At 39.4% G+C, this 22,956-nt stretch overlaps 1 protein-coding gene across 4 annotated transcripts in view; it reads right to left on the reverse strand.

Moving 5' to 3' along the window:
* The window catches only part of EFHC2 (EF-hand domain containing 2), a 242,871-nt gene extending 236,237 nt beyond the window's left edge, over positions 1-6,634 (reverse strand). For all 4 annotated transcript variants that reach the window (XM_065915700.1, XM_065915701.1, XM_065915699.1 and 1 more), the window contains exon 1: positions 6,499-6,634. In XM_065915700.1, coding sequence (XP_065771772.1) covers positions 6,499-6,540 — 42 coding nt within the window. In that variant the 5' untranslated portion in view covers positions 6,541-6,634. The remainder of the gene's footprint in view (positions 1-6,498) is intronic.
* Between the last annotated feature and the right edge of the window lie 16,322 nt (positions 6,635-22,956).

Here is a 22,956-nt window from a genome sequence, read left to right on the forward strand (position 1 = left end):
ACATTCACGACAGACTAGTTGACTTCGGGGAGGCGGCGGCGGCGGCGAGACAGCGGGGGTGCGGCCGGGGCCGGGGCCCTGCCCCGGGCCCGGCGGCGGGGCGGACATTAGAGAGGCAGGCGAGGCCGCGTCTACATCTGCGGCGTAGCCCCGGCATAGCCCGGGTCTGCCGGTACCCTCCGCGCCATTGTTGGGGGTGGGGGCGGCCTCTGAGCTTGGCGGAGTCCAGGGCCGAGCGGAGGCGACGGCGGCGAGGAGCGGAGGCGCCCCATGGGGAACACGCTGACCTGTTGCGTGTGCCCCAATGCCAGCCCCAAGTTGGGCCGGCGCGAAAATATTAAAAAAAAAAAAAAATACATTCACAAGTCTAAAGGCAGACCCACACATATTTTGGATACATGATTTATGACAAATGTAGCTCTACAGAGAACTGGAAAAAAGTTGGCCATTTCCAAAAATGTATTAAAGACAACAGGACCCAAATGGAGTGGCTTACACTAAGCCCTATATCACCAAACTGAAATGTAATGTTGTTCCAGTTTCAGCTCTCCCAGAAATAGAATCTTAAACCTGTCAACCATGAATCTCCTGATCAGCATTAGTTAGGTAATCTGCCTGATAAACCCCTGCCATTTCCTATAAGGAAAGTAACCTTACAATAACTAATCTGATTTTTTACCTAGTAAAACTTCCCAAAATCTCTTGCCTGGTATAGCTCTTTAGAGCTCCTTTCCATCTGCTTGATTCATAAATCACTGAATAAAGTCAATAAGCTCTTTAAAATTTATTCATAATTTTGTTCTTTAACAAACGGTTCTGGGTTAACTGAATAGCTACATGGGGAAAAATACAACCTGACCCCTACCTCTTTTCACACACACACCTACAAATGTATTCCAGTTAGATTATAGATCTAAATGTGAAAGGTAAAAACAATCAAATTTCCAGAAGATAACACAGGCAAATATCATCATGAACTTGGTGTAAGGAGCTATTTCTTAAATAGGAAACAAAAAGTACTAATTTAATTGAGGACAAATTCTTCATCAAAAACACCACTAAGAGAGTAAAAAGGCCAAACACAGACTGAAAGATATTTACAACACATACATCTGACAAAGGAGTCATATCCAAAATCTATACAGAACTCCTACAGATTACTAAGAAAAAGACAGGCAGCCCAATAGAAATTAGACAAAAGACAAATAGGTACCACACAAAAGAAACTATCCAAATGACCAAAAAATGTGTGAAATGTGCTCAATTTCACTAGGAATTGGAGAACCACAGATTAAAATTACAGAGCTGGCACTACACCCACTGATCAAAATAACTAAAATTTAGGGCTTCCCTGATGGGTAAGAATCCACCTTACCCATCCAGCGATTCCACCCCTGGTCCAGGAAGATCCCACATACCGCCTGGCAACTAAGCCCATGCTCCAGAGCCTAGGAGCTGCAACTACTGAAGCCCACGCATGCTAGGGCCCGTGCTCTGCAACAAGAGAAGCCACTGCAATGAGAAGCCTGTGCACTACAACTGAAGAATAGACGCCATTCACTGCAACTACAGAAAAGCCCATGTACAACAAAAAAATGAAGACCCAGCACAGCCAAAAAATAAGTAAAATTACCTTAAGAACAAATAAATAATAATAAAATTCAAAAGACTAACCAAATTGAGTGTTAGAATATGGTTCAGTCCAGTAGCTCAGCTGTGTCCAACTCTTTGCGAGCCCATGGACTGCAGCACACCAGGCTTCCCTGTCCACCACCAACTCCCAGAGCTTGCTCAAACTCATGTCCATCCAGTCGGTGATGCCATCCAACCATCTCATCCTCTGTTGGTCATCCCCTTCTCCTCCTGCCTTCAATCCTTCCCAGCATCAGGGTCTTTTCCAATGAGTCGGCTCTTTGCATCAGCTGGCCAAAGTATTGGAGCTCTGGCTTCAGCATCAGTCCTTCCAATGAATATTCAGGATTGATTTCCTTTAGGATTGACTGGTTTGATCTCTTTGCAGTCCAAGGGACTCTTAAGAGTCTTCTCGAGCACCACAGTTCAAAAGCATCAATTCTTCACTGCTCAGCTTTCTTTACAGTTCAACTCTCACATCCAAACATGACTACTGGAAAAACCATAGCTTTGACTAGACGGACCTTTGTTGGCAAAGGAATGCCTCTGCTTTTTAATATGCTATCTAGGTTGGTCATAGCTTTTCTTCCAAGGAGCAAGCATCTTTTAATTTCATGGCTGCAGTCACCATCTGCAGTGATTTTGGAGCCCAAGAAAATAAATCTGTCACTTTCCATTGTCTCCCTGTCTATTTGCCATGAAGTGATGGGACTGGATGCCATGATCTTTGTGTTTCGAATGTTGAGTTGTAAGCCAGCTTTTTCACTCTCTTCTTTCACTTTCAATCAAGAGGCTTTTTCATTCTTCTTTGCTTTGTGCCATAACGGTGGTGTCATTGGCGTAGCTGAGGTTATTGATATTTCTCCCAGCAATCTTGATTCTGGCTTGTGCTTTGTCCAGCCCAGCATTTCACATGATGTACTCTGCATATAAGTTATATAAGCAGGGTGACAATACACAGCCTTGACTCCTTTCCCAATTTGGAACCAGTTTGTTGTTCTGAGAGGGTAACAGGCAGGAAGGCCAGGGGTCTCCAAACGGAGGAAATAGGCTGCAAGTGCCAGACATTTTTAATCTCTCTTAAGTGGCAGGAGGAAACAAACTAGAGATATTTTTTTCCTTCTCTATACAAATTTAAAAGGAGGTTTCTCTTAAAATGCTGTGTTGCCATGACACCTGGTTTCACCTGAAGCTAACTATTCTCAAACCTTGAGTTAACCAATACATTTTTTTTCTTATGGAAATGTTTGTCTTAAGCTATGTTAATGTACCCCAGACTCTGTCTTCAAGTTGTTTCCGCCAAATGGCTCAAACTACTTGACAGACCAGTATGTTATACTCAGATATTGTTCCCCTAATTTATGTAAACGAAACTATTTGTTTGGTAATCTGCCCCTCTACAAGATTCAAGTCAATCGTTTTATGGCCTGGGATGAATTATCTGGTACCATTCTGAGTTTTAAGACATTCCTTTCTTTTCAGTAGCAGACTGCCAGTGATTATATAACATCCAGCTGAAGACTGGCAGGGGGGTACTTTCTGCCCCCTTCTGATGCCTATGTCAGAAGCTTTCTCTATCTCCTTTATACTTTAATAAAACTTTATTACACAAAAGCTCTGAGCAACTCAGCCTCATCTCTGGCCCCGGATTGAATTCATCTCCTCCAGAGGCCAAGAATCCTGGCGTCTTATCGTTCAGCAACAACCTTTCAGTTCCATGTCCGGTTCTAATTGTTGCTTCTTGATCTACATACAGGTTTCTCAGGAGGCAGGTAAGGTGGTCTGGTATTCCCATCTCTTAAAGAATTTTACACACTTTGTTGTGATCCAACAGGAAAATAAAACGCTGGTGGGAATTTAAATTGATATAAGCACTATGACCAGTCCATCCTAAAGGAAATCAGTTCTGAATATTCACTGGAAGGGCTGATGCTGAAGCTGAAACTCCAATACTTCAGCCACATGATGCGAAGAACTGATTCATTTGAAATGACCCTGATGGTGGAAAAGATTGAAGGCGGGAGAAGGGGATGACAGAGGATGAGATGGTTGGATGGCATCACCGACTCAATGGACATGAGTTTCAGTAGGCTCCAGGAGTTGGCGATGGACACGGAAGCCTGGCGTGCTGCAGTCCATGGGGTCACAAACAGTTGGACATGACTGAGTGACTGAACTGAACTGAAGCACTATGACAGTATCTATCAAAGCTGAACCTAAGAATGCCATGTGAGAAATTTTAAAAATATATTAAAAAAAAGAACCTGACTTTAAAAAAAAGAATACCATTTGATCTGGCAATTGTACTCAGAGACATGAACAACAGTCACAGCAAACTATATTTAATAACCCCAAACAAACCTAATCTCTGTCAAGAGTAAACTATGTATATAAATGATGTCATACCCATACAGTATCTTCCTGTATATATACAGGGCTTCCCTGGTGGCTCAGATGGTTAAGAATCTTGCAGCAATGCAGGAGATCTGGGTTCAATTCCTGGGTTAGGAAGGAGAAGGGAATGGCTACCCACTCCAGTATTCTTGCCTGGGAAATCCCAGAGACAGAGGAGCCTGGCCGGCCACAGTCCTTGGGGTTGCAAAGAGCTGGACATGACTGAGAGACTAACACTTTCTTCAACACCCATACGGCAGAATATTCTAGAGCAGTGAAACATACAAACTATCTCTACAGACAGACACATGAACAAATCTCACAAACATAATGCTGAGCTTAAAACAAAGCCAGCCACAAAAGAATAAAAGCCAGACATTTCCATTGACACAAATTTCAAAAGCAAGCCAAACCGAACTACAGTGATAGCAGCCAGGGAGTAGTTGCCTTCAGGGAAGAGAGAAGGTGTAATGACCAGAAAATGGCAGCCCACTCCAGTATTCTTGCCTGGAAAATCCCATGGACTGAGGAGCCTGGTAGGCTATAGTCCATGGGGTCGCAAAGAGTCGGACATGACTGAGCGACTTCACTTTCACTTTTCAATGACCAGAAAGGGTCATAGGTAGGGTTGCCATGTAAAATACAAGCTGCTCAGTTAAATATGAATTTCAGATAAACAACAGAGAATCTTTTAATATAAGTAGATCCCATGCACTATTTGGGACATGTATTTCTACTTGCTAAATCTGGCATCCCTAGTCAAGGTTGATGCTTTGGGAGTCCTGGTAATATTTTCCTTCTTGATATCCATTCTATAAGCATTTATTGTGCATTTTTCTGTACATGTATTATACTTTACAATAAAAAAAAACTTTAAAAAAAGCAAAAGTACACTCAGTACAGCCTTGCAGATTTTAAAATATCTCATCCAACCACTGTTCTTCCTACTCTTAATCACTGTGAGAGCTGAGGATCTGAAGTGTTGCTAGGTCCAAAGCTGTGGGCTCTACATTCAATTTTGATTAGAATTACTTTTACACAGCATGCTTCTTTATTTCTGGAATCCTTTTTCATGCCCTGCCTTTCAGGGGTTTTACTTAATTTGTGACTGGTTTAATCTTACCAAGGGCTTCCCAGGTGGCTCAGTGGTAAAGAGTCCACCTGCCAATGCAGGAGACACAAGAGATACAGGTTCGACCCCTGGGTCAGAAAGATCCCCTGAAGTAGGAAATGGCAACCCACTCCAGTATTCTTCCCTGGGCAATCCTAGGGACAGAGGAGCCTGGTGGGCTACAGTCCATGAGGTCACAAAGAATTAGACACAACTAAAAAACAATAATCTTACTGAAGGGCAACGTTAGGATGGAAGGCCAGCCTCTACCCATCAACCAAGAAAGCACAAACCAGTGGTCAAGAAAGAAGCTGAACTGACCAGCCAACCTGCAGGGGTCAGAGTGCACTGGCCTGAAGCTACAAGAAAACTGGTACCTTAGGGCCAACAACTTGGATACAGACACTGTTCAGCATCCATAAAGTCGAATGCTTCAATCTGCAGGCTGTTTTCTAAACTTACCAGAGGTTTACACAAATACCTTGAGTGGTTCCATCAATTTCCCTTGTTACAGATACATATGGAAAATCCCAGTAAAGAGTAGGGACCAGGTGTAAACAAAAACCTGAATCATTTTTCTGTTGTGGATTAAAGAAGATGCTATTTACTGGCAAAAGTTCTTGTGTGCTCACGGTTTTTAATGTTGTGTTGTTTGGTACTTTCATCTTGTTTTGAAATGAACCATTCTCAATCCTAAATGAAGAAAGAACTACAAGTTTGGATCCTGCTCTCTATAACGTTTAGGATCAAACTTCATAGGCCAGTGGAACCCTTACCCACCCCCAACCAGTCCTGAGAGTGCCAGGTTTCTTCACTTTAATAGCAAACTCTTTCACAAAGGGTATTAAGGAGAGTGATTAGGTTCCTGGACTGTGGACACCGGTTGCCTGGAGGAAACCCAGCTTCACCACTGAGACTGTGTAGCTCTGGCCAGTGAGTGACTGACTCATCGCTCTGTGCCTCAGTTTCTGCAACTGTAAAGTAGGAATTAAAAATAGCTGATACAAAGGGCTGTTGGGAGCATCTAACACCGTATAAGGTGATTAAAGCACAGCCCCTGGCACACCTTCAATGCTCATCGATGACTATCATCAACCCTACCACCGGCTACCTTCGAGGGTCTTAGCATCTATAAGGACCCTACTTCTGTATCTAATGTAGGGAAAGCATCTAGATGCAGCTGGACAGAGGGGGAAGGGAAGGTAGAGAGAAGGGGAGGTAGTCCAAAAGCCTACAAAGTTTGACCCAAGCTGCGCCCAATCCACAGAAGGTGAAGCAGCGGTAGGAGGCCAGGGAAGTGGCCACACTTGGACCCCAAACTTTGGCTGGGACCTCTGACCTCGGGTGCCCTCTCTACTCACATTACGGTTGAAGCTGTTGCCGGGCAGCAGCGGGAGGGCCATGACTTCGAGCGTCCGAGGGTCAAGGGTCCGAGAAAATGGGCCAGCAGGCAGCGGTTACCTTTCTGCCGCTTTGTTTGAACCACCCCCCCTCCACAGTCCACGTTACCTAGAGACGGAGGCGGTGTCACGGGAGGAGGAGGGGCTTCCGCGGGCCGGGGCTCGGGGCGAGACCGGGGCGGGGCTAGGCGGAAGTTCCGCGCCCGCCCGCGCGCACGCGCGCGCGCGCCTCCCCCCGCCCAGCCCACCCACTCGGCCGGGTACCGGTCTCCCCCGAGGCTTTTCTCTCCACGCTTTGTGCACACACAAAGACTGTCAACCGCACCATTCCCCGCCCCCGCCGCTTGCTGTTTTAACCCTTTGATAGGGCTCAAAGCCCTTCCTGCACTGAAGCTCCTGTTTCTTGCACATTTCTGTTTCTCGCCATTTGGTTATTCAATTTAGTTCATACAGAAGAGTGCAGAAAATAAAATGACACCCGTGTGCTCACAGAAATGTAACACCAGTGCACGTTACATTTACATCAGCTTTTACTTTGTAATTAAAGCGTTCCGGATGAATCCCAAGCCACACAAACCCCAAGCGTCTCCCACCCCCCTCCCACCACTACCACCGAGAAAATCCATTCAGCGGTAACCACCATCCTCAATCCTTCCTCCGTACTTTTTTCCGTTTGAACGAAACATTTTGTAAGATGCTTATTCCTGGTGCAGTCATGGTGGCCAGGGGCGGGGTCAGGTGGCACAAAAAAAGTGGCCTCTGTCACTTCATCAGGCACCCAAGATACCCAAGCCAGCGGCTCCTCTCCCCACACCTACAGCTACTCCCTCCCTGAGTCCCACTCTACTGTTTGGACACTCCGGGTAACTCTCAGCCACCACATCCTCTGTCTCAGTCGAGACCCTATTATTTCTTGTCTGGTTTTCTTTTAAAACAAAAACAAACAAAACAACTAATCTTGCCTCCAGAGCCATCCTCTTATGTAATTCATGGCGCACCTGTTACTCTTCAGCTTCAATATTCCTCTAGCTGTCACGAGGCAGGCCAATTCCTTAGCCTGGTCGGAGCCTAAGTCAGTAGGTGCCCACGAACGCCCTCCATCCCTTTCTTTGCCCCGTTCCTCCACTCCAGCTCCGAGGAATCACTGACACTTCCTGCCCTTTGGGATTTTGCAAATTTCACTATCTGCTAGAAACACCCTTCTTGCCATCTCTCACCTGGGTAAACCCTTCTTGTCTTTGAGGGCTTGGTTCAGGGCGGGAGAGAGGTGTGGAAGGCTTTGCCATTTCCGGGAAGCATTCCTCCACCTTCTCCACTCGCCCATTATTAGCTGCCTGTTCTAATGGTGGCTTTTGTGGTACTTTATTGTAATCACGTCTTTACTTGACCCTCTTCAAATGCCCACCAATTCTCCCAGGGCAGGAACTCTCTCTCTCTTTTCTTATTCCTTCAAAATATACATTATGAATTTTCTGTCTTTATAAATTTCATCCTATGAATTTCTGCTACCTGCTTTTTTCACCTAAGATTTTGTTTTTGATTTCTACATGTTAACACATGTAGCTCTGTTTCATTCATTTTAAACGAATTGTATGATTATACCACAAATGACTGATCCATCTGTTGATGTCATCTGTTGATGCCTATGAGGTTGTTTTCCAGTTTTTCACTAGTTATCAATGCTGGAGAGAGCAACCCTCTCTTGTTTCTTTAGAGATTATCTAGGTTACATACCTAAAGGTGGAATTGTTCACACATTCAACTATGCTAGATCTCCAGAATCTTTAAACCAATTAAGAAAGTCCCCTTTCACCTACATCCTTTCAACGAAAGTTATTACCAAATTGTGTAATTTTGAACAATCATTTGAATAAATGTGAAATGGTATGTCATTGTTATTTTAATTTGTTTCTCCCCAATTCCTAGTGCAGTTAGTCATCTTTTCACAGGCTTCTTATCTTCTTCTGTGACTTGTCCATTTATATCCTTTGCTGATTTTTCTATTTGGTCATTTGTAATTTTAAAAATATCTTCTGCATACTAATCTTAGGCGTAGCAAATATTTTCTCATCATTTGTGGTTTGGTTTCTCCATGTATAGATTTCTTTATTGTACTTGAATATGTCATTTTACTCTACTCAAATAGAGCATTCTTTCTCATTATGGTTTGTGCTTTGTACATGAATTCAAAAATTCCTATAGAACAAAATTATTCTCCTACATCTTCTTACAAATATTTTTAAATGTATCTTTTTCTTACTTTTTTAATTTGAAATATTTCAAAACCAATAGAAAAGTTGGAAGAACAGTACAACCAACTCCTGTTTACCCTTCGCCCAAATTTCCCCAATTGTTTTATATTTTACCATGTATTTTATCATTCCCTCTGTATACACAAGTTTTCTATTTTAGAGTAAATACCAGATATCATACCCTTTTACCCCTAAATACTACAGCTTATATTTCCTAATAACAAAGACATGCTCTTATATAACTAAAGTACAATAATTAAAATCATAAAGTTGGTATTAATTAATAAAATATTATTTCTCACTATAAATATTTAATGTAAATTTTGTCAATTTCCCCCAAAATGTTCTTCTTAGCAAAAATAAAAAAAAAAAAATAGTTTAAAAAACCCGGTCCAGTACAGAACAGACTTTTGGACTCTGTGGGAGAAGGCGAGGGTGGGATGTTTCAAAAGAACAGCATCGAAACATGTATATTATCTATAGTGAAACAGATCACCAGCCCAGGTTGGATGCATGAGACAAGTGCTCGGGCCTGGTGCACTGGGAAGACCCAGAGGAATCGGGTGGAGAGGGAGGTGGGAGGGGGGATCAGGATGGGGAATACATGTAAATCCATGACTGATTCATGTCAATGTATGACAAAACCCACTGCAATGTTGTGAAGTAATTAGCCTCCAACTAATAAAAATAAATGGAAAAAAAAATCCGGTCCAGATCTCATCTAACATCACAAATTACTAGCGTTTTGTTTATGGCATTTTAGCAGGAACACCACAAGAGAAAGTCTATGTCCTTCTCAGTCATCAAAGATCAGGTGCATAATGTGTATTTTAACCATCAACGGTGAAGTTAACTTCAGTCACTTGGTTAAGGTACTGCATACCAAGTTTCTCCACTGTAGTGTCTTTTTTTTTTTTTTTTTTTTTGCTTTTTTTTAATTAATAAGAATTCTGTCAGGAGATCATTTGGAACTATTTAAATACCAAGTTCCTCATTAAATTACTAGTGTCAATTGATGATTTTGCCCACATCATTTATTACTATTGTGATGGCCAAAGGATGTAACTCCACCATTCTTTCTACATATTTTAGTTGGCATTCTAGTACAAGCAATAACTTTTTTCCTAATTATTTATTTATTCATTCATTTATATCAGAATGTTCTATAGACTCTTGTTTTATTCAGTGTATTATAATCTGTTACTATTATTTATTTTGATGTAAAAAAATGTCCTACATTTAGTCAGTGAAACTCCCTCTAAGCTGACTCTTCTGTCCTTTTGTCCATTCTTCAAGTGCTTCCTTGTACTCTGCCACTACAAGATATTCGAGACATCTGTAGATATAGGTAGATATGCTTCACTGGTGGCTCAGATGGTAGAGAATCCACCAGCAATGCAAGAGACCTAGGTTCAATCCCTGGGTTGGGAAGATTCCCTGGAGGAGGGCATGGCAACCCACTCCAGTATTCTTGCCTGGAGAATCCCCATGGACAGAGGAGCCTGGTGGGCTATAGATAGGCACAGATAGCTTTATCTCTTTTAATTTCTGTCTTTGGATAGATAGATAGATAGATATTAAAACCCATGAGTTTATACTGATATGTCCAGTTTCAGTCAACACAATAGAGTAGACGTTCGAGTTCCCCTTTCCACATCTATAACGCCCTTCTCAAACTGTAAGAAGTTTGATTCCAATTACCTTCAAAATAGTTGCTTATTTGCTCAAAGCTAAAAGACCCCCCAAAACAGTTTCAGAATAGCTAATTCATATCATTGTGAAAACAAGCCTACTAACTAAAGTTCAATATAGACGTTCAGGTTTTTTTCCTTTAGTCAACTTATTTAGTCAAAATACTGTGTACCAAAATAACTTGGGTGTGTTTCCCCACTTTAGTTCTCCCCTCCCTGTTTAATTATGTTACTTCTGTTACTCATTTGAAAAACAGTCAGCTTCATTCATTTTGACTACGCCAAAGCCTTTGACTGGGTGAATCACAACAAACTGTGGAAAATTCTTATAGAGATGGGAATACCAGACCACCTGACCTGCCTCCTGAGAAACCTGTATGTAGGTCAAGAAGCAACAGTTAGAACCCGACATGGAACACAGACTGATTCCAAATTGGGAAAGGAGTACGTCAAGGCTGTATATTATCACTCTCCTTATTTAACTTATATGCAGAGTATATCATGCGAAATGCCAGGCTGGATGAAGCACAAGCTGGAATCAAGATTGCCAAGACAAATACCAATAACCTCAGTTATGCAGATGACACCACCCTTATGGCAGAAAGCGAAGAGGGACAAAAGAGCCTCTTGATGAAAGTGAAAGAGGAGAGTGAAAAAACTGGCTTAAAACTCAACATTCAAAAAACAAAGATCATGGCATCTGGTCCCATCACTTCATGGAAAATAGATGGGGAAACAATGGAAACAGTGACAGACTTTATTTTCTTGGACTCCAAAATCACTGCAGATGGTGACAGCAGCCATGAAATTAAAAGACACTTTCTCCTTGGAAGAAAAGCTATGACCAACCTAAGATACCATATTAAAAAGCAAAGACATTCTTTTGCCAACAAAGGTCTGTCTAGTCAAAGCTATGGTTTTTCCAGTAGTCATGTATGGATGTGAGAGTTGGACCATAAAGAAAGCTGAGCACTGAAGAATTGATGCTTTTGAACTGTGGTGTTGGAGAAGACTCTTGAGAGTTCTTTGGACTGCAAGGAGATCAAACCAGTCAGTTGTAAAGGAAATCAGTCCTGAATACTCATTGAAAGGACTAATGCTCAAGCTGAGTTCCAGTACTTTGGCCACCTGATGCAAAGAACTGACTAATTAGAAAAGACTCTGATACTGGAAAGATTGAAGGCAGGAGGAGAAGGAGATGACAGAGGATGAGATGGCTGGATGGCATCACTGACTCAATGGACATTAGTTTGAGCAAACTCCAGAAGATGGTGAAGGACAGGGAAGCTTGGCATGCTGCAGTCCATGGAGTCGCAAAGAGTTGGACACTACTGAGCAACTGAACTGAAATGAACCGCTTCATTCTGTTCCCATTTGTAGCCCACACTCAAGTTTTTTGCTCCATCCTTGTCTATTTCTTCTTTGTCTTTCTTATTTTGTAGTTGTGTTTCTCCCATTTCCATTGGTTTATATATTTTGTTACTTTTTTCAAAGAACCAGAATTTTTATATATTACTCTGACCTATTGGTTTCTAATGCTAATCTTCATTAATTTTCTACTCCTACGTTTATTTTTTTCTTCCTTGTGCTTTCTTTCAGTGCATTTGTTGTTCTTTCTCTCACTTTTTAAGTTGATGCAATTCATTCACTTTTATTTTATTGATGTAAGTGTTTAAGTGTATGAGTCTTTCCTCTGATGTCTAAATGTATCCATATATCCAAGTATGTATACATGTATCCAAGTATGTTTTCGTACTTTTTTATTCTAGTTTTATTTCACTGTGATAATAAAGTGCTGTTTGTAATATTTCCATTATATAGACCCTACTGTAGCTTTCTCTGTGACCTAATATTTGATGGATTTTTGTAACTGTTCTATGTTGAGAAGGAAGGCATGCATACTGGCTATTATTAAGTCCTAAGGTTCCTTATAGATCAATGAGATCTATTTTATTGATTATGTTGTTTACTTTTTTCTGTATCCTTATGCTTCTGCCACTTGATCTGTTCTGCACTAGGAATGACCTATTGAAGTTTCCTACTAGCAATCTATTTCAATCTGTATCATCTTGCATCTATAGTTTCTGCTTTTAAAAGATTTTAAAGATTTGTAAATGTTATACTTAACATTATGAAATTGGATTTTTGCATTATAAGTTATCTGTTTTTGTCACATTTAATTATTTTTGAATTCTACTTTATTTGATATCAAGGATCAAAATCCCCACTTGTTTGTTATTTCCATTTGCCCATGTCTTTATTTTTAGCCTATATGACTCAACTTGGATGTATCTCCATACACCATACATTTGAGTCTTGCTTTTAGGCCATATTGCAAATATTTTTCAGGTTTCCCTGATGGCTCCATGCCAATGCAGAAGACATCAGTTCGATCCCTAGTCCTGGACACATGCCATGGAGCAACTAAGCACGTGTGCCACAACTATTGAGCCTGTGCTCTAGAGCCTGGGTGCTGCAATTACTGAGCTCACATGCTGCAACTACTGAAGTGTGTGCACCCTAGAGGCCATGCTCCATGACAAGAGAAGCCATCGCAGTAAGAAGTTTGCACACTGCAACCAAGAGTAGCCCTCTCTGCAACTAGAGAAAGCCCATGTAGCAACAAAGACTCAGCACAACCAAAAATAAACTAAAAAAATTTTTTAAGAAAATACTTTTCTTTTAGTAGGTGAGTTAAGCCCATTCATTTTTTAAAGCAAATGTACTGTCAAAGCCTATTCACACATTGATGAAGTGAAAGTGAAATTCACTCAGTCGTGTCCAACTCTTTGCAACTCCACGGACTATACAGTCCATAGAATTCTCCAGGCCAGGATACTGGAGTGGGTGGCGTTTCCCTTCTCCAGGGGATCTTCCCAACCCAGGGATTGAACCCAGGTTTCCTGCATTGCAGGTGGATTCTTTACCGGCTGAGCCACCAGGGAAGCCCTCACACATTGATAGGACATGTTTTTTTTTTTTTTAATATAGCAGCGTTTTTATTTTTATTTATTTATTTTTCCATTTATTTTTATTAGTTGGAGGCTAATTACTTCACAACATTGCAGTGGGTTTTGTCATACATTGACATGAATCAGCCATGGATTTACATATATTCCCCATCCCGATCCCCCCTCCCACCTCCCTCTCCACCCGATTCCTCTGGGTCTTCCCAGTGCACCAGCCCCGAGCACTTGTCTCATGCATCCCACCTGGGCTGGTGATCTGTTTCACTATAGATAATATACATGCTGTTCTCTCGAAACATCCCACCCTCGCCTTCTCCCACAGAGTCCAAAAGTCTGTTCTGTACTTCTGTGTCTCTTTTTCTGTTTTGCATATAGGGTTATCGTTACCATCTTTCTAATTCCATATGTATGTGTTAGTATGCTGTAATGTTCTTTATCTTTCTGGCTTACTTCACTCTGTATAATGGGCTCCAGTTTCATCCATCTCATTAGAACTGATTCAAATGAATTCTTTTTAACGGCTGAGTAATATTCCATGGTGTATATGTACCACAGCTTCCTTATCCATTCGCCTGTTGATGGGCATCTAGGTTGCTTCCATGTCCTGGCTATTATAAACAGTGCTGCGATGAACATTGGCATGCACGTAGGACATGTTTTTTTTTCTCAACTCTGATGTACTAGTTTATATTGTAATCACCACGTGTACCATGTATATTTACTGTTTTTCTTTTTGTCAATTAGTTTTCATTGGCATTTAGTTGCTTTACAATGTTGTTAGTTTCTACTGTGCAGCAAAAAGAATCAACCTTCCATGTATATATAACCCCTCCCTTTTGGACTTCCTTCCCACTTAAGTCATCACAGTGCATTAAGTAGAGTTCCCTGTGCTGTATGGTATGTTCTAATTAGGTATCTATTTCATACATAGTATCAATAGTGTATACATGTCAATCCCAATCTCCAAGTTCCTCAAATCCTCCCCCTTTCCCCCTTGGTATCTATACATTTGTTCTCTACATCTGTATCTCTACTTCTGCTTTGGAAATAGGATTATCTATACCATTTTTCTGGACTTCCCCCATGGCTCAGAGGTAAAGAATCTGCCTGCAATGCAGGAGTCACAGGAGCTGCGGGTTCAATCCCTGTGTCCGGAAGATCCCCCGGAGGAGGGCATGGCAACCCCTTCCAGTATTCTTGCCTGCAGAATCCCATGGCCAGAGGATCCTGGCAGGCTATGGTCCCCAGGTTCACAAAGAGTCGGACACAACTGAAGCAACTTAGCACAACACAGCACATACCATTTTTCTAGCTCCCACATATATGCCTTAAAATATGATATTCATTTTTCTCTTTCTGGCTTACATCACTCTGTATGACACTCTCTAGGTATATCCATGTAACTGTTTTTTTTTTTTCTTCATTATGTGTTTTCTTTGCTATTGTAATTTATAAATTCTCTTAGTGTTCAGGAAGACTTGTGATTTTTTTTCTAGTGCTTAATTTTTTACTTATAACTTCTTTAAGACAATTGAGTATCTCTATTTTTACCAAATAATATTAAATGTTTTAAAAGTGATTATAACCAATACACTGAAATTTTCATTTCAATAAATATACTTTTATTTCTAGAAGTTTCCCTCCTTCTCTTTAAGTCTATATGTTCTTAAAAGTGGGATCCTTCTCTTGTAATTTTGCTGACTTATTTTCTCTTTAATTATTTTTAAATTACTTAGTTTAGGGTCCTTAACCAATAATTCTACCCTTTGATGTTCATTGTCCCTTTTTCCTGTGTTGGCAGACTCTTATTCATGGACGATTGCGCCCTTGTGTGTTTATAAATGTTTCTATGGGGCAAGTAGTAGAGCTGGAACTCTCACCTTCTGATTCCAAGTCCAGTGTCCTCTTCAATACACCACATCTCACACATTCCACATGCAGATGGCCTCTGCCATCTAAGGGAGGATATCTTCCAAACATAAAAGCAAGTCTAATAAGAATGACTCTCTTAAGGAAGTAACAGAACAAAATATCTTAAATCAAATCTGCCCAAAAAATCTAGGGCCTGAGTCTGACACACCCATCCATCTATTGCCCTGGTTGTTCACATGTGCTATCTCCTCTGAGCATTTTGATTCCTCCACTTTTGTACTTCTATAGGTACTTCCCACATACTGTCTCCTATAAACACATAGAGTCTTAGATTCATTAATTCAAAGGTTTCCCATTTGTGTGCATGCATGCAAAGTTGAATCAGCTGTGCCTGACTCTGCAACCCTATGGGCTGTAGACCTCCAGGCTCCTCTGTCCCTGGGATTCTCCAGCAAGAATACTGGAGTGGGTAGCCATTCCCTTCTCCAGGGGACCTTCCTTACCCAGGGATCGAACCCACATCTTTTAGGTCTCCTACATTAGCAGTTGGGCTCTTGACCACTAGCACCACCTGGGAAGACCAGTTTTCCATTTAGCAAATATTTACTGAGCATCCACTCTGATGTGTCAGGACTTCTTCCAAACATTGGGATAAATCAGTGATTAGGACAGAGTGAATACTTCTAAATACCCCAGATCAAAGATTCTCAGTCTTCTGTAACTTGTAACTTTTCTTCTAGCTTTGTTTTCTTTCCATGACACCTATCTTCCAATTCCTCCTCCTCTGACACATCTACCACAGAGAAATATCTGAAATGGCATGCATCTTTTTTAAACAAATAAATAAACTGAAAGTAAACTAGTTCTGAGAATTGCAAGACACTCCCCAAAGTAACTGAAGACACTTTGGGGCATCTCAGGACCAGTTCTGGGGAAGCACTGTTATTGATGTTCAAAGAATCTGTGTTACACATACTCATGGATGAAAAAAGCACAGGGGAGGCCGGCAGAGCTAACACTTCTGAGCAAGCCCAAACTAGCCTATGAAAAAAGAAAGATATACCTGGTTGGAGAATTTCTTTTGAGGAATGAGGTCATCATGCGGTCTAGAGCCTTTCTACAAGACACAAGAGCCCTTGGCAGCAGGAGGGAGTACCTTTGACAGTATTTCTGCAGGAACTTCCTTTTCTCCTCCACTGAAGCCTTGCCTCTCAAGTCTCCCTTGTCCTGATGTCCTCATTAATAGCACTGCCCCATTGCTCTGAGATCCTAAAACTTGATGCTCTTCACTATTTTGTGCTCCCTTGAGTTATATCCACATTTCATGTCCTCATCCTGAGTATTTAAAGGAAGAATTAACACCGATCCTTCACAAACTGTTCCAAAACATAGAAGAGAAGGGAACACTTCCTAATTCACTCTATTAGGCCAGTATTACCCTGACACCAAAACCAGATAAAGGTATCACAAGAAAATTTATGAATATCCCTGAAGAATAGAGATACAGAAATCCTCAGCAAAATGCTAACAAACCAAATCCAGTAAATGTATAAAAAGGATTATACACCATGACCAAGTGGGAATTATTCCAAGAATGCAAAGTTGGTTTAGCATCTGAAATTTGATGTAACATATCATTTTAACAGAATAAAAAACAAACCTCATGAGCATCTCAATAGAAACAGAAAAAGCATTTGACAAAATCCAACAGCCTTTTTTGATAAAAACACTTGACAAACTAGGAATAGGAAGGAATTTCCTCAATCTAATAAAAGCCTCACACACACACACACACACACACACACACACACACAGCTACATCATATCTGACGGTGCAATATAAAATGCTCACTCCCTAAGATCAGAAAAAAGACAAGAATGTTCATTCTTGCCACTCTGTTCAACATTGTTCTCAAGAATACATGATCAATACACAGAAATCAATCGTATTTTTATACATTACCAATGAACTATTTGAAAGCTAAATTAACATATAAAGTGGCATCAAAAAGAATAAAATACTGAGAAATCAATTTAACCAAAGACGTACAAGACTTGGACATGTAAACTACAAAACATCAGTGAAAGAAACTAAAAGAGACCTGAGTAAATGGAAAGATATGAATTTCATGGATTGGAAGACTTAAAATTTGGCAGATCACAATGCTCTTCAAATTGATATAAAAATTTAATGCAATCACTAACATAATTTAAAATGCTTTTTTGTAGAAAATCTGATCTGAAAATTCACATGAAAACACAAAGGACAGTCAAAACCATCTTGAAAAAGAAGAACAAAATTGGAAGATTCACACTTCCCAATTTCAAAACTTACTACAGAATTACAATAATCAAGGCAGTGTGTCACTGGTATAAAGGTCATATACAAATCAGTGGAATCAAATTGAGTGTCCAGAAATAAACTGTTACATTTATGGCCAATTGATTTTTGACAAGGGTGCCAAGACAATTCAATGTAGGAAAGAATAATCTTTTCAATGAATAGTACTGCAAAACCTGGGTCTGCATATCCTAAGAATGAGTTTGTACCCCTGTTGCACACCAACACATGGTCACCATAAGCAAAAATTGAGTTGAAATGGACCAAATACTATATGTAAGAACTAAAACTATAAAAGTTTTAAAAGAAAATATAGGAGTAAAGCTTGAACTTGGTTTAGGCAATGGTCTTCTTGGTATGACACCTAAAGCACAAGCAACAAAAGAAAAATAGATAAGTTGCTTTCATCAAATTTTAAAACTTTCATGCTTCAGGGGACATCATCAAGAAAATGAAAAGACAACTCACAGCAAGGGAGAAAATACCTGAAAATAATATATCTGTGAAGGGACTTATATATAAAGAACTTGTACAATTCAACAAAAAAAGTGACCCTGTTTAAAAATGGACAAAGGATTTGAATAGACATTTCTCTGAAGAAGATATAAAAATGGCCATAAACACATGAAAAAATATTCACTATCTTTAGTTGTTTGGGAAATGGACATCAAAACCACACACTAGATTGGTTACACTCAAAAAGATGGACAGTAGCAAGTCTTGATGCAAATGTGGAAAATTTGGAACCTGCATATAATTCTGATGGGGAAAACTATTTGGCAGTTTCTATAAAAGTCAAACACAGAGTTACCATATGACCCAGAAATTCCATCTTTGGGTATTATGCTCAGGGGAAATGAAAACATATGTCCACACAGAAACTTGTAATGAATGTTCATCATAACATTACTCTTAAGAGTTAAAAAGCAAAACTAACTCAAATGTCCATCAGCTGGTGAAAGGATAAGCAAACTATGGTATATGCAGACAATGGAGCATTATATGGTCATCAAATTACATAAATTAACTGATATGCATTAATGCATCAGTTGATCAACCTTGAAAACATTATGCAAAATAAAAAATTCCAGATACAAAAGGCTGTATACTGTATAAGTTCCTCATATGAAATATCCAAATAGGCAAATCCATAGAAAAAGACTGTAGATTAATGGTTGCTGGGGGTTGGGAAATGGGTAGTGATTGTGAATGGGTTTCTTTTAGAGATGACATAAATGTTCTAGAATTAGTGGTGATCAATGTACAACTTGTGACTATATTAAAAGTCACTGAATTGTACAATTCAAAAGGTGAAGTTTGTGGCATGTGAAATTTCTTTCAATAAACCATAAGCAAACATCTTTAATTAATTAAACTTAAATAAAATTAAAAATTCATTTCCTCAGTTGCACTAGTCACACTCCAAGTGCTCAATGGCCATATATGGCTAGTAGCTACCACATTGGGTACACAGATAGAGAACATTTTTTATTATCACAGAGAATTTTATTGGACTGTGTTGATCTAAGCTTCACTACAAGATCCCAGAGGTTTCAGAAATATATCAAGCACACGCAGTGTAAGGACCTTAATTGAATTCTTATTTGGGCAAACAGTAAAATAAAGCTGAGAAAATGGAGAAAATTTGAATATTGATTGGGTATTTTATTATATTAAAGAATTACCGGTAAATTTTTTAGGTATGATGATAAAATCATGGTTAAATTTTCTGAAAGTTCTTATCTTTTAGAGATAAATGCTAAAAATCCACCTGCAATGCAGGAGACTCAGGTTCAATCCCTAGGTAAGGGAGATCCCCTGGAGAATGGAAATGGCAACCCACTCCAGTATTCTTGCCTGGAAAATCGCAATCTGTGGGATCACAAAAGAGTCAGACATGACTGAGCGACTAAACAACAATAACAACTAAAGTATTTATGGATGAAATGATACAATGTCTTGGATTTGCTTCAAAATAACCTATGGATCAGGAGATCAGCAAAAATAGACATAACAAAATTGGCCATGAGTCAATAATTGTTGAATTTCGATGGTGGATATCAGGGAGCTCTTATGCTCTTCTTTCTGTCTTGAAAATATTTGAAATTTTTCATAATAAACAGTCAGTAACCAGGCAGCCACTACTTATTCACACCTAATTAACTATTTACTGTATGAACATATAGTGTTGTCAGATTTTCTAACTTTCTGAGAGAATTCAGCAATCCAGATCCTTATGTAAAATCTTTGGCATTTCATTGTTGGTTGATTTAAGTATAAGGCACAAGAAGCAATCACATCTGGAGCTTGGGTTCAGCTCACAGCCCCCACTCTACAAGGTCTAATTTAGAACAATCAATAGAATTAATGAATTCTGAGGTCATCCATCATGAAAGTGATTTATTTTGAACATATAATTAATATTATGTATCTCATTTTTAAAAATTATGACCTATTTCAAAAAGGCACAAAGAATAATAAAACAATCACTCATGCACCTGCTATGCAGCCTTAACAAATCTTAATATTTAGTTCTATTTGCTTCATAAAGAAATAAAATGTTACCGATACTATTAATGTCTTCTTTCTGCCTCTCCTCAATCTCATTCCCTCTGCCTCTTCAAAAAACATATCCTGAAGGTTGTGTCCATCTTTCCAACCAAATTTATAAAATTTCATTACAGCTATAAGTATTCATAAACAATAAATATGTTGCATCAATTGCACTTCTATCTACCAACAACAAAGCGCTAGAAAGCTAATTTTTAAAGAGACCATTTAGAATAAATCAAAAAGCAATATCTATATAGAAATAAATCTAACAAAAGATAAACAAGACATTTAGGGAGTAAATGATAAACTACATTGAAAGACATTTTAAAAAGACCTAAATAAATGGAGATATATATAACGTTCATGGGCTGGAAGATTCAATATCGTGAAGATGTCAATTCTCCTTAACAACCCCAAAAGAGACATAGAATAGAGGGGGGGATATCAAGTTTCAACGTACAGAATGATCTTTTTACATCAATTTTAAAAACAGACAAAAGCAAACAATTTATTGCTTAGGTATGCAAATATATGCAAGCTAGACTGAAAAGTAAGAATATGATAAGAGGGAATACATGGTAAGAGCTACAACTGAGGAAGAAGGGAACAGGAATTCAAAGGTAATGACAATGTTCTGTTTCTTAAACAGAGTGATATCAACATGAGTGTTCACTGCATGAAAATTCTTTTTATCTTATGCATGTTTCATAAATATTGTTTTGTGTTCAATCAGTATTTAATAAAAAACAATTTTTAAAAAATATTGATATACACCTATAACACTACCATGGAAATATGTCAACAACATATACGGTTAAATGATAATGCTGAAAACCTTTATACACTTATACAGAAAATTAGCTACAATGTGTACCAAAATGTTAATAGTGGTTGTGTCATATACTACATAGAACATACACAAATTGTTAATAGAGGAACTAATCACCAAAATGTTCACAGTGCTTATGTATAATATTAAATAAAATATACACCTAGTTTCAATCATGGTTATGTACAATATTAAATAAAATGTGCACCAAATTGTTAACGCTAATTGTGTCCTAGGGAAAGTTTGACTGTCTTTAATTTTCTCTGTTGTATAGGGGATGGATTTTTTTTTTTTTTTTTTTTTTTTGTAATTTACAATCAGGAAAAAAATAAAGCAAACAAAAAAAAATGTAATAACAAAGAATCATAAACTTGCAGGAAATATTCAAGTTACATTATATAGAGAAAAGACCGGGTGAATTAAAAGAGAAAAAGCTTGAGAGCAAAGCCAAAATGGGGGAGAGCCTTAAAGTAATCCAGGATTGAGATAAAATGTGATGGCCAAAGAATTGAAAAGACAGGGCTAGATTCAAAACTCTTCATGGAAGGGCTCTAGGGGCAATGAGACAACTAGTAGTAGTAGAAAGTGCCTAAATCTAAGGGGTAAGGTAGAAAGAGGGAAGATATGCGTTTGTGTGCTTAGTTGCTCAGTCGTGTCTGACCCTTTGTGACCCCATGAACTGTAGCCCACCAGGCACCTCCGTCCATGGCGATTCTCCAGGCAAGAATACTAAAGTGGGTTACCATGCCCTTCTCCAAGATATCTTCCCCAGCCAGGGATCGAACTCATGTCTCTTGTATTGCAGGCGGATTCTTTACCACTGAGACACCAGGGAAGCCCCGTAGGCTTTTAGGGGGAGGTAAAAATTATATGTCTGAGATATAAGCGCAAACTTACTTCATTCTCCATAAATGAGAATATAGAGCAACTTGTCCAAGTTACTCAGCTGACAAGTCATAGAATTCAAATCCTTGCTGTCCACATCCAATGCCTTTGTGCTTAACTGCTACACACCTGTACCCCTTGCTATCTGTTAAGCAATGTCCAGTTCCACTTCTTTGATATTCATGGTCAGAGGAGTTTAAAGGATATGTTAGTACCAAGGACATAATACATAGTGCAATCCTTTGTGTGTGTGCGTGCTAAGTTGCTTCAGTCGTGTCTGACTCTTTGCGACCACCATGGACCGTAGCTCGCCAGGCTCCTGTGTCCGTGGGATTTTCCAGGTAAGAGTACTGGATTGGGTGGCCAAGAAATAGCTGTTGAAACTGAAAATGAGTTCTCTGATAGTTTACAAATGATGCAAAGCAGAGATCTGAAGAATAAATCTTAGAAAACAGACCCTTTTACTGCTGCTATTATCTTAACAGTCAAGTGACCTGACAGAAGTGACAAGATTCAGAGAAAGACATGAGTCCAAATTCCAGCTCTGTCACTTATTAGCTAGGTGTTCTCAGGGAAAACTGCATATTCTCATCTGTAAAATAGATGGTCATGACAATTACGTGTGAAGTACTAAATATATGTGAAGTACTAAATATATGTGAAGTACTTAGTACTGTAGCAGTCAGATGGTGGGTGTTCAATAAGATGCCACTTCGTTTTAAATCTTGTGTTAGAAATGGGAAGATCAGAGGCTGAGAAAGTAGTACTTAATCACATAAACATATTTGTTGACTCTCTAAAGAAATGTCCTCTTTCCTGATATTGTTGAAATTCTAAAGAAATGCCCACTTTCCTGATATTTTTATAAAAATTCTCCATTTCCTGTGGCAAGTTAATCTCTCCCTTGCCACCCAGTTACCAAATGATGCATCACTTTACTCATTCATGCATGCTAAGTCACTTCAGTCACGTCCCAGTCTTCATGACTCTACAGACTGTAGCCCTCCAGGCTGCTCTGTCCATGGGA

This window comes from Muntiacus reevesi, chromosome X (assembly GCF_963930625.1).
Source record: "Muntiacus reevesi chromosome X, mMunRee1.1, whole genome shotgun sequence".
Lineage (NCBI taxonomy): Eukaryota > Metazoa > Chordata > Mammalia > Artiodactyla > Cervidae > Muntiacus > Muntiacus reevesi.